Below are 12,186 nucleotides of genomic sequence, written 5' to 3' on the forward strand. Positions count from 1 at the left end.
TCTCCTGCCTCAGCTTCCTGAGTAGCTGGGATTACAGGCGTGCACCACCATGCCTGGCTAAACTTTTTTGTATTTTTAGTGGAAATGGGGTTTCCCCATGTTGGCCAAGCTGGTCTCAAACTCCTGAACTTAGGTGATCCGTCCGCCTTGGCCTCCCAAAGTGCTAGGATTATAGGCATGAGCTACTGCAAGCGGCCTAAGTCCTCTATTTCTTTATTGATCTTCTGTCTAGTTGTTCTATCCATTATTGAACATGAGGTAGTGAAGTCTCCAACTATTTTTGTAGAACTATTTCTTCCTTTAATTCTGTCAGTTTTTAAATTTTTATATATTGAGGCTCTGTTATTAGGTGTGTATATCTCTTATAATTGTTACATATTCTTAAGGTATTCACCCTTTTCTCAATATGTAATGTCCTTCTTTGTCACTTATAAAAATGTTTAACTTAACATCTATTTTGCATGGTTTTAGTATATTCACCCCTACTCTCTTTTGGTTACAATTTGCATAGAATATCTTTTTCTATCATTTCACTTTCAACCAAGTTGTGTCTTTGGATCTAAAGTGAGTCTCTTAGACACAGCATATGGTTGAATTGTTTTGGTTTTTAAAAATTTATCCTGCCAGCTTTTTTTTTTTTTTTTTTTTTTGAGACTGAGTCTCGCTCTATTGCCCAGGCTGGAGTGCAGTGGTGCAATCTTGGCTCATTGCAACCTCCACCTCCTGGGCTCAAGCGATACTCATGCCTCAGCTCTGGCCTTTTTGATTAGAGAGTTTAATCTATTTCTGTTTAAAGTAATTGCTGATACAGAAGGACTTAATTCTTTAATTTTTCTGTTTGTTTTCTATATGTCGTATACCATCTTGTTTTTCAGTTCCTTCATTACTTGCACTTTTTGTGTCTGACTTTTTGCAGCATGCCATTTTGATTTACTTCTCATTTCCTTTTCTCCATATTTTTAAGTTATTTCCCTAGGGTTGTCTTGGTATAATGGGTTAAATGGTGTCTCCCAAAATTTGTAACCGCATGGAACCTCAGAATATTACCGCATTTGGAAATAGGGGCTCTGAAGATGTAATTTTTAAGATGCAGTCATATTGTTGGGGTTGGCCCTACTGCAATGACTAGTGTCCTTATAAGAAGAGAAAACAGACACACACACGCACACACATGCGTGCACACACACACACACACACAGAAGAAAGCTATGTGATGACTGAGGCAGAGATTGAAATGATGCATGTACAATCCAAAGAATACCAAAGATTTCTGGCAACCACCAGAAACTACAAGGGGCAAGGAAGTATTCTTCCCCAGAGCCTTCCAAAGCATAACCCTGTTGACACCTTGATCTTGGACGTTCAGCCTCTGGAACTGTGAGATTATAAATTTATGTTGCTTTTAGCCATCCAGTTTATCGTACTTTGTTATGATAGCCCTAGGAAACTAATATACCTGTGTATTACAGTTAACACACTAGTTTGAATTAATAACTTAGCCACAATAAAATATAAAAATCTGCTCCTATATAGCTATATCCCTCCCCCTTTATGTTGTTACCAGAGAATTATGTTTTATAGATACATTGTATGCCCATTAACATAGGTTTACAGTTACTATTTTATGCATTTATCTTTCAAATCATATAGGAAAAAAAGAAAAATTGTATGCTGAAAATACAATACTGGATTTTATATCTACTTATATAGTTAACTTTACCAGTGTTCTTTTTTTCTTTGTATGAATTTGAGTCACTGTCTAGTGTCCTTTCATTTCAGCCTGAAGGATTCCCTTCAGCATTTTTTTGCAGGGCAGGTCTACTAGTGATTAACTTCCTCAGTATTTATCTGGGAATATTTTAATTTCTTCATTTTTGAAGAATAATTTTGCTTGATGTAGAATTGTTGGTCAACAGTTTTATTTTTTTCCTTCGAGGTCTTTAGATATTTCATATTGCTGCCTTCTTAACCCCATGGTTTCTGATGAGAAATCAGCCATTAATCTTATTGAAGGTCTCTTATATATGATGAATCTCTTTTTTCTTGCTGCTTTCAAGATTCCCTCTTTGTATCTGTCTTTTGACAGTTGAATCATAATGTGTCTCAATGAGAATATCTTTGAATTTATCCTACTTGGAGTTTGCTAAGCCTCTTGAACATGTATATTATTGTCTTTCATCAAATTTGGGGAGTTTTCAGCCATTATTTCTTTAGATATTCCTTCTACCCTAATTTCTCTTGTCTCTCCTTCTGGGACTTGTATTATTCATATGTTGGTAAGCTTGATGACCTCCCACAGGTCCCTGAGAATCTTCATTTTTCTTCATTTCCTTTTCTTTCTGCTTTCATTCTGAAATGCTTCTGTGTCTGGAGTACTGCTTGTGAAATTCCTGCACACAGGACAGTAGCTGCCCACACCATGTCTTCCTTAGTCAGGACCAGTGCTTCTTGGGGCCTCTTTACTAGAAAATGAACAAGGAGACATTACCTGTCCTCCTTGATTGGTCAGAAGTGGGAGCAGCCTGATAGCATTAGAAATATTGCTGGCCTCAGAGATCAAAGATCAAATCCTGGCTCTAGCTACTTCCTTGTGATGTGACACGGGGCAGATAATTTTCTGCACTTTGGATTCCTCATCTATAGGGTGACCAACTCATCCTGGTTTGCCTGGGACTTTTTAGGTTTTATACTGAAAGTTCCATGTCTCAGGAAACCCATTAGGCCCAGGGGGACCCTACTCATCTGTGAGAGGAAGATAATACTACCTACCACAAGGTGGTTGTGAGAAAATAGAAGATACAGAAAAGCAGCTAGGTCATCACTGGGTTCCACAATCATATAATTGTTACTTACGCAAAATGCAAGGAGGGTGTTTGAAGATGGAGAATGATGCACCAAATAGCTAACACTTTGACATGTGGACTTGCTTCAATGGGACAACTGAGAGCAGAACCAGGGAGTTTTCTGTTAGTTCTACCTGAACATTTCTGCCAGCTATCCCTCTGGAAACGTCGCTATATGTCAGATCCCCACATGCTGCAGAGGGAGAACCATCACCTGCCTCTTTAATGACATACCTGGATTCTCCTTGCTGGCCCTATTCAATGCTGAAGGTCAGGGCTGTGTTCACTACAACCTGAAAACCAGGTAAGTGGACTGGGAGAGTACTAGTCTCACGGAAGTACTACTGAGGGTGATGGAGGGAGGACTGAGGTGGTGACTACAAGTACCTGGTTAAAGAAGAAGCCAGGCAGTATCCAGAGGTCTAGTAAGGCAGTGAGGCAGGGCTGAGGCTGTTTCTGCAGGGACATAGGAACTTTCAGGCTCAGCCCTTCCTTGCTGTATCTATGTCACAGCCAATGAGAAGGACAACTTCCCAAGTCCTACTCCACTTGGTACCCCAGAGCACTAAGATCTTGATTGTTAGTTACATTAATGGAAGAATTATTTAGTGGAAAAAATATGTTTTATATCAGGAGTGGGTGAAGGAGAGGCATGAACACACTACTTCTGTGGCATCTTTTAAGAGAAGTGCATATTCTTGCCAGCCAAAGGTTGATATTGTCTGGCTTTTCTTTTTTGTTTTGTTTTTGTTTTTGTTTTGAGACAGGGTCTTGCTCTCACTCTGTCACTCAGGTTGAAGTGCAGTGGCATGATTATAGCTCACTGCAGCCTCGAACTCCTGGGCTCAAGTGACCCTTTCACCTCAGCTTCCTGGGTTAGCTGGGACTACAGATATGCGCCACAATGCCCAGATAATTTTTTAAACTTTTTGTAGAGACAGGGTCTCACTGTGTTGACCAGGATGATCTCAAACTCCTGGCCTCAAACAATCCTTCTGCCTCAGCCCCTCAAAGTGCTGGGATTACAGGCATAAGCCACCATGTCTGGCTTTGCCTGGCTTTGCCTGGCTTTTCATAAGGAACTGTTCTTGAAAGAAATGACTTACTCTTATGCTATAGGTATTCCAGTTCCCATCTTGGTGCCTATTATACACTCAGGCTACTAGGCAACAGAGCACAAATCCCATTTCTTCCCCTCTTGGGTTTGGCCTGAGCCTTCATCATCTCTCTCAGAATAGGCTCCTCCGGTATCATCAACAGGTGTTAAGGGGCCTCAGACCATAGCAAGTGGGGAAAGTAAGGCTGCCTGCAGGACTCCACCGCTCCTCCAGCCTGGAAGTGAGTCTTACAGACCTGCCTGCCCATAGCCTGCAGTGATGAGAGCTTCCTTCATGGGCCCAGTGGCAGCTACTCACTTCTGTATCTCTCCTAGTTGCCCATATGTCTTAATCTTGGATGAGGAAGGTGGCACCACCAATGACCAGCAGGGCTATGTAGTCCACAAATGGAGCTGGACTTCCAGGACAGAGACCCTGCTTTCCCTGGAATATAAGGTAGGGATGGGCAGCACAGGTTGGGTGGCAGTGAGCACCGCTGTCACAGGAAGGGCCTTAGCATCCTGCCATGAACTGCCTAGCATTAAAAGCCCAGGGCTACCTGTAAGACAGGAATCCTGCCCTGAAGGAGCTCATAATCTCATTCAGAGGTTCCCAAGTTGGTGGATGGTGGTCCAGGTTGGCTGAAGGGAACTTTTCACCAGCCTAAACTATTGGCTGCTTTACAGACATTGCTTGGTAATATCCTTCCTGTGTAATTTTTATTATTAATATTATTCTGTTTTTACTGTTAAAATGTGTTTTATGAAGTCACAGTTATAGTAGTTGATAGCTTTATTTTTAATGCCTATGTGTGGCAATAATAAAAATTAGCAATTCTATATTGGTCTCCTCAGTTTTTATTTTTATAACTTTATTATCTATAAAATAAAACAATCTAGAAGTCAAAAGTGACTGATAGATACAAACTCTTTTTTCATTCATTTGGCTGTTCAGATAATTATTCACCAAAGATTTATTAAATAACAAATAATAGAGGGCTGAATTATTAGTAATAAATTAATAAACTTATTAATAAAGCAACTAACTGTACTTGTCACTTATCTGTGGCAGAGTTCCTCATCATTGACACTACTGACATTTTGGGATGGATACTTCTTTGGTATAACTGTGCATTGTAAGATGTTTAGCATCCCACTAGATTCTAGTAGTATCCCCTTCTCCAGTTGTGACAACAAAAAATATCTTCAGGTGTCACCAAATGTAGCCTCTGGGGGGCAAAATTGCCCCCAGTTGAGAATCACCAATCAGAGGGTGGAAGGAGAAACAAAACCCGTCAAGGAACTCAAAAGTCTAAGGGAGTAATAAGAACACAGGGTAGACACAGATAAGAACTGTGAGAGAAGGGCAAGTGTTGGGATTCAGAGAAAGATCACAGAACATAGCATCCACTCAAGCTGGCTTGAGATGAAGAGCCCCACAGTAAGGGTCGTGGACACAAGCACTTGGAATGCATGGGAGGGCCCCAGCCCCCTACCCTTAGTCTCCTGTTTCTTGTCCTCTTGGTTCATTGTCTACACTGGCCACTGACTCTCCTCCTTATGCTCTGATTCCTCAGACCACACCTCTGCTCAGCAATATTCACTCCCTTGAACATGTCTCACCTTTCCTACTCCCTTGGCCTGAAATGCACCCCCTCCTCTCTTTGCCAGTGCAAATGTCCTCCCAAATTCCTTCAAAGCCCTGCCCAGACTCCCCTCCTTTGTGGCATCCCATCCCACACCCATTTCTATCTTCCCACAGTGCACACAGTTTGGATTAGTCACTTGGTAATTAATGTCAGGAAGAGGTTCTCATCTCTGGCTGAGTATCAGAGTCACCTCTGGGACTTTTTATAAAATAAAGATCCCAGGCACAGCCCCAGAGCAACCCTGACTCAGTTGGTATGATAGGAGTTTTAGATTTCTGTGGTTTTCACAAACATTTCTGAGGCTTGGCCAGGTCTGAGAGCCCCAGTCTAAGGGTGTGTTGTGTTGTTTTCTTAATGTTTAACTTTTCATAGCTGTATGAAAAGTGTATAATCCAAGATTAGAAATCAGTTGAAGGCAGGCATCAAAAGTTGTGTGTTAGTGTGACCAAGCAGAGAACTGTGATAAGAATCTGAGGAGCTAAATACTAGTGCCAACTTTGCCAGACTTTGGCTGTGCAACTTTGCGAAAACCTTTCAGCTTCTCTGAGTCTCAGTTATCTCATCTATACAAAGGGGGTCACCAGAACTGCCCTCCGGCCTTATGGTATTTTCATGATAAGAAATGAAATAATGGAAGGGAAAGTGCTTTGACATCAGTAAAGTGTTTTAGCAATGTATTTTAGTTGACTGTTATATATTTCCTGGAGCTGCATGCAGAAAAGCACAACAGAGGCACGTGAAGTCAGGAGTGGCCTGGAAAAGAAGGTGGCCCTGGGGTTGTAGCATGGGGGTGAGTGTGCATGATTCACATAGAGAGGAGGAGGAGGCAAAAATCTTCTGGGTAGTGGGAGCAGAGTCTGCAAAGGTTGAAGTTGGGACTAAATGTGGCATTTTTAGGAGGTCACAAGTGCTTCTTGTAAAAGACAGGTGGAGCAAGTGGTATGTATGGTGTCAGGTGGAGGTGGGAGGCACTAGATGTCAGGCTGGGGAGTTTGCATGCTGTCTTGGAGGCTGCAGGGGCAAATTTGTTTTTGCCCAGATGTTTACTATTTCCAGTGTTCTTCATTACTCTCTGAAGATCCAAGTTTCCCTCTGGTACCATTTCTCTTCAGCCTGAAGAACTTCCTTTGGCTTTCTTGAAGTGCATATCTTCTGGCAATGTATTCTCTGTTTTCTTTCATAATTAAAAAAAAAACTCTTTATTAAAGGATATTTTTGCTGGATATGATTCTGGGATGATTTCTTTCAGCATTTTAAAGATGTTGTTCTGTGTCTGTCTTCCATAGTCTATAAGAAGTCTGTAGTTATTCAAGTCACTGTTTATTTTCTTTACCTGCTTGCAAGATTTTCTCTTTTCTTTGGTTTTCTGAGTTTAACTGATACATCTAGGTGTGGTTGTCTTCATATTTATTCCATTTACTGAGTTTCTTGAGTCTATAAATTCATTTAAATTTGTTTCACCAAATTTGGGGAATCTTCTAAATCTTCTTTGGAAAAAAAAACCTGCTCCAATCTTTCTCCTTTTCTTCTGAGACTCCAATTATGTCTATTTTAGATCTTTTGATATTGTCCCAAGGGTTCCTGAAGCTCTCTTATGTTGTTGTTTTTCACATTATTTTTCTGTTTACTTCTGAGATTGGATAATTTCTCTTGATCTGACTTCAAGTTCAGTGACTTTATTCTGTCATCTCCATTCTACTATTATGATAACAATATAATAATTTACAATTTCAGATTTACATATTTTCAGCTCTAGAATTTCCACTTAGTTACTTTTATATTTTTTATTTCTCCGCTGAGATTCCATATTTTATAATTTCTTACAAGTACATTTTCCCTTACCTCATCTAGTATAGTTAAATTAGTGTTTTAACGTCCTTGTCTGAAAATTTCAGTGTCTGGGTCTTATCAGACAGAGTTGGCCTCTGTTGATTATCTGTTGCCTTGAGAACAGCTCACACTTCGCTGGTTCTTCACATATTGAATAATTTTGGACTGTAGGCGGACATTGTGAATGTTATTTGGTGGAGTGTCTGAATTCCGGTGTATTTCTCTGAAGAATGTTGATATTCTTGTTTTAACACGCAATGAACTTGGTTAGACTGAAACCACAAACTTTGTTTCACTTGCAGAAGCTCACATCTCAGTTCAGTTTTTATGTTTGTTTCTTGAACCGTAAGGTGTCTTGAGTCTTCCCTGCTCAAGCATGGTTCAAGGATCAGCCAGAGACAGGGACAGTTTATATACAGAATTCTGGTCTCTCCTTCTCTGGTGCTATCCTTTCTGGAATTCTTTCTACACTTTCCTGTGACTGTGGTTGCTCCAGGTTCCATCCTCTGGGCTCTTCAGGCCAGAAAGATGGTGGAGTTTGGCCATGACTGTGGCCTGCTAAAGCTGTAAAACAAAACCTTATCCCATGCTGCTCCTTTCTTTTTTTTTTTAAACCCAAAGAATTCTTCACTGATCTAGCTTATTTTAGAAATATCTTTAGCTTTACTTGTAAGAAAGGCACTGCTCTTTAAAGATTGAAGAGCATAAGATGAAGACTGAAACATGGGATCTTACTGCCTTTTTTCTTTCTTTTTTTTATTATTATTATACTTTAAGTTTTAGGGTAGATGTGCACAATGTGCAGGTTAGTTACATATGTATACACATGTGCCATGCTGGTGTGCTGCACCCATTAACTCGTCATTTAGCATTAGGTATATCTCCTAATGCTATCCCTCCCCCCTCCCCCCACCCCACAACAGTCCCCAGAGTGTGATGTTCCCCTTCCTGTGTCCATGTGTTCTCATTGTTAAATTCCCATCTATGAGTGAGAACATGCGGTGTTTGGTTTTTTGTCCTTGCGATAGTTTACTGAGAATGATGATTTCCAATTTCATCCATGTCCCTACAAAGGACATGAACTCATCATTTTTTATGGCTGCATAGTATTCCATGGTGTATATGTGCCACATTTTCTTAATCCAGTCTATCATTGTTGGACATTTGGGTTGGTTCCAAGTCTTTGCTATTGTGAGTAGTGCCCCAATAAACACACGTGTGCATGTGTCTTTATAGCAGCATGATTTATAATCCTTTGGGTATATACCCAGTAATGGGATGGCTGGGTCAAATGGTATTTCTAGTTCTAGATCCCTGAGGAATTGCCACACTGACTTCCACAATGGTTGAACTAGTTTACAGTCCCACCAACAGTGTAAAAGTGTTCCTATTTCTCCACATCCTCTCCAGCACCTGTTGTTTCCTGACTTTTTAATGATTGCCATTCTAACTGGTGTGAGATGGTATCTCATTGTGGTTTTGATTTGCATTTCTCTGATGGCCAGTGATGATGAGCATTTTTTCATGTGTCTTTTGGCTGCATAAATGTGTTCTTTTGAGAAGTGTCTGTTCATATCCTTTGCCCACTTTTTGATGGGGTTGTTTGTTTTTTTCTTGTAAATTTGTTGGAGTTCATTGTAGATTCTGGATATTAGCCCTTTGTCAGATGAGTAGGTTGCGAAAATTTTCTCCCATTTTGTAGGTTGCCTGTTCACTCTGATGGTAGTTTCTTTTGCTGTGCAGAAGCTCTTTAATTAGATCCCATTTGTCAATTTTGGCTTTTCTTGCCATTGCCTTTGGTGTTTTAAACATGAAGTCCTTGCCCATGCCTATGTCCTGAATGGTAATGCCTAGGTTTCCTTCTAGGGTTTTTATGGTTTTAGGCCTAACGTTTAAGTCTTTAATCCATCTTGAATTAATTTTTGTATAAGGTGTAAGGAAGGGATCCAGTTTCAGCTTTCTACATATGGCTAGCCAGTTTTCCCAGCACCATTTATTAAATAGGGAATCCTTTCCCCATTGCTTGTTTTTCTCAGGTTTGTCAAAGATCAGATAGTTGTAGATATGCGGCATTATTTCTGAGGGCTCTGTTCTGTTCCATTGATCTATATCTCTGTTTTGGTACCAGTACCATGCTGTTTTGGTTACTGTAGCCTTGTAGTATAGTTTGAAGTCAGGTAGTGTGATGCCTCCAGCTTTGTTCTTTTGGCTTAGGATTGACTTGGCGATGCGGGCTCTTTTTTGGTTCCATATAAAATTTAAAGTAGTTTTTTCCAATTCTGTGAAGAAAGTCATTGGTAGCTTGATGGGGATGGCATTGAATCTATAGATTACCTTGGGCGGTATGGCCATTTTCATGATATTGATTCTTCCTACCCATGAGCATGGAATGTTCTTCCATTTGTTTGTATCCTCTTTTATTTCATTGAGCAGTGGTTTGTAGTTCTCCCTGAAGAGGTCTTTTACGTCCCTTGTAAGTTGGATTCCTAAGTATTTTATTCTCTTTGAAGCAATTGTGAATGGGAGTTCACTCATGATTTGGCTGTCTGTCTGTTATTGGTATATAAGAATGCTTGTCATTTTTGTACATTGATTTTGTATCCTGAGACTTTGCTGAAGTTGCTTATCAGCTTAAGGAGATTTTGGGCTGAGACAATGGGGTTTTCTAGATACACAATCATGTCGTCTGCAAACAGGGACAATTTGACTTCCTCTTTTCCTAATTGAATACCTTTTATTTCCTTCTCCTGCCTAATTGCCCTGGCCAGAACTTCCAACACTATGTTGAATAGGAGTGGTGAGAGAGGGCATCCCTGTCTTGTGCCAGTTTTCGAAGGGAATTCTTCCAGTTTTTGCCCATTCAGTGTGATATTAGCTGTGGATTTGTCATAGATAACTCTTATTATTTTGAGATACGTCCCATCAATACCTAATTTATTGAGAGTTTTTAGCATGAAGGGTTGTTGAATTTTGTCAAACGCCTTTTCTGCATCTGTTGAGATAATCATGTGGTTTTTGTCTTTGGTTCTGTTTATATGCTGGATTACATTTATTGATTTGCGTATATTGAACCAGCCTTGCATCCCAGGGATGAAGCCCACTTGATCATGGTGGATAAACTTTTTGATGTGCTGCTGGATTCAGTTTGCCAGTATTTTATTGAGGATTTTTGCATCAATGTTCATCAAGGATATTGGTCTAAAATTCTCTTTTTTGGTTGTGTCTCTGCCCGGCTTTGGTATCAGGATGATGCTGGCCTCATAAAATGAGTTAGGGAGGATTCCCTCTTTTTCTATTGATTGGAATAGTTTCAGAAGGAATGGTACCAGTTCTTCCTTGTACCTCTGGTAGAATTCGGCTGTGAATCCATCTGGTCCTGGACTCTTTTTGGTTGGTAAGCTATTGATTATTGCCACAATTTCAGATCCTGTTATTGGTCTATTCAGAGATTCAACTTCTTCCTGGTTTAGTCTTGGGAGAGTGTATGTGTCGAGGAACTTATCCATTTCTTCTAGATTTTCTAGTTTATTTGCGTAGAGGTGTTTGTAGTATTCTCTGATGGTAGTTTGTATTTCTGTGGGATTGGTGGTGATATCCCCTTTATCATTTTTTATTGCGTCTTTTGATTCTTCTCTCTTTTTTTCTTTATTAGTCTTGCTAGCGGTCTATCAATTTTGTTGATCCTTTCAAAAAACCAGCTCCTGGATTCATTAATTTTTTGAAGGGTTTTTTGTGTCTCTATTTCCTTCAGTTCTGCTCTGATTTTAGTTATTTCTTGCCTTCTGCTAGCTTTTGAATGTGTTTTCTCTTGCTTTTCTAGTTCTTTTAATTGTGATGTTAGGGTGTCAATTTTGGATCTTTCCTGCTTTCTCTTGTGGGCATTTAGTGCTATAAATTTCCCTCTACACACTGCTTTGAATGTGTCCCAGAGATTCTGGTATGTTGTGTCTTTGTTCTCATTGGTTTCAAAGAACATCTTTATTTCTGCCTTCATTTCGTTATGTACCCAGTAGTCATTCAGGAGCAGGTTGTTCAGTTTCCATGTAGTTGAGCGGTTTTGAGTGAGTTTCTTAATCCTGAGTTCTAGTTTGATTGCACTGTGGTCTGAGAGACAGTTTGTTATAATTTCTGTTCTTTTACATTTGCTGAGGAGAGCTTTACTTCCAAGTATGTGGTCAATTTTGGAATAGGTGTGGTGTGGTGCTGAAAAAAATGTATATTCTGTTGATTTGGGGTGGAGAGTTCTGTAGATGTCTATTAGGTCTGCTTGGTGCAGAGCTGAGTTCAATTCCTGGATATCCTTCTTAACTTTCTGTCTCGTTGATCTGTCTAATGTTGACAGTGGTTGTTAAAGTCTCCCATTATTATTGTGTGGGAGTCTAAGTCTCTTTGTAGGTCACTCAGGACTTGCTTTATGAATCTGGGTACTCCTGTATTTGGGTGCATATATATTTAGGATAGTTAGCTCTTCTTGTTGAATTGATCCCTTTACCATTATGTAATGGCCTTCTTTGTCTCTTTTGATCTTTGTTGGTTTGAAGTCTGTTTTATCAGAGACTAGGATTGCAACCCCTGCCTTTTTTTGTTTTCCATTTGCTTGGTAGATCTTCCTCCATCCTTTTATTTTGAGCCTATATGTGTCTCTGCACGTGAGATGGGTTTCCTGAATACAGCACACTGATGGGTCTTGACTCTTTATCCAATTTGCCAGTCTGTGTCTTTTAATTGGAGCATTTAGTCTATTTACATTTAAAGTTGATATTGTTAT

At 39.9% G+C, this 12,186-nt stretch overlaps 1 protein-coding gene across 5 annotated transcripts in view; it reads left to right on the plus strand.

Annotated features, from left to right (window-relative positions):
• C2H3orf20 (chromosome 2 C3orf20 homolog) overlaps nt 1-12,186 on the plus strand; it is a 103,815-nt gene that overhangs the window by 36,060 nt on the left and 55,569 nt on the right. For all 5 annotated transcript variants that reach the window (XM_054551269.2, XM_054551270.2, XM_054551271.2 and 2 more), the window contains 2 exons: nt 2,995-3,147; nt 4,276-4,396. In XM_054551269.2, the coding sequence (XP_054407244.2) occupies nt 2,995-3,147; nt 4,276-4,396 (274 nt within the window). The remainder of the gene's footprint in view (nt 1-2,994; nt 3,148-4,275; nt 4,397-12,186) is intronic.

This window comes from Pongo abelii, chromosome 2 (genome assembly GCF_028885655.2).
Source record: "Pongo abelii isolate AG06213 chromosome 2, NHGRI_mPonAbe1-v2.0_pri, whole genome shotgun sequence".
In the NCBI taxonomy this organism is placed as follows: Eukaryota; Metazoa; Chordata; class Mammalia; order Primates; family Hominidae; genus Pongo; species Pongo abelii.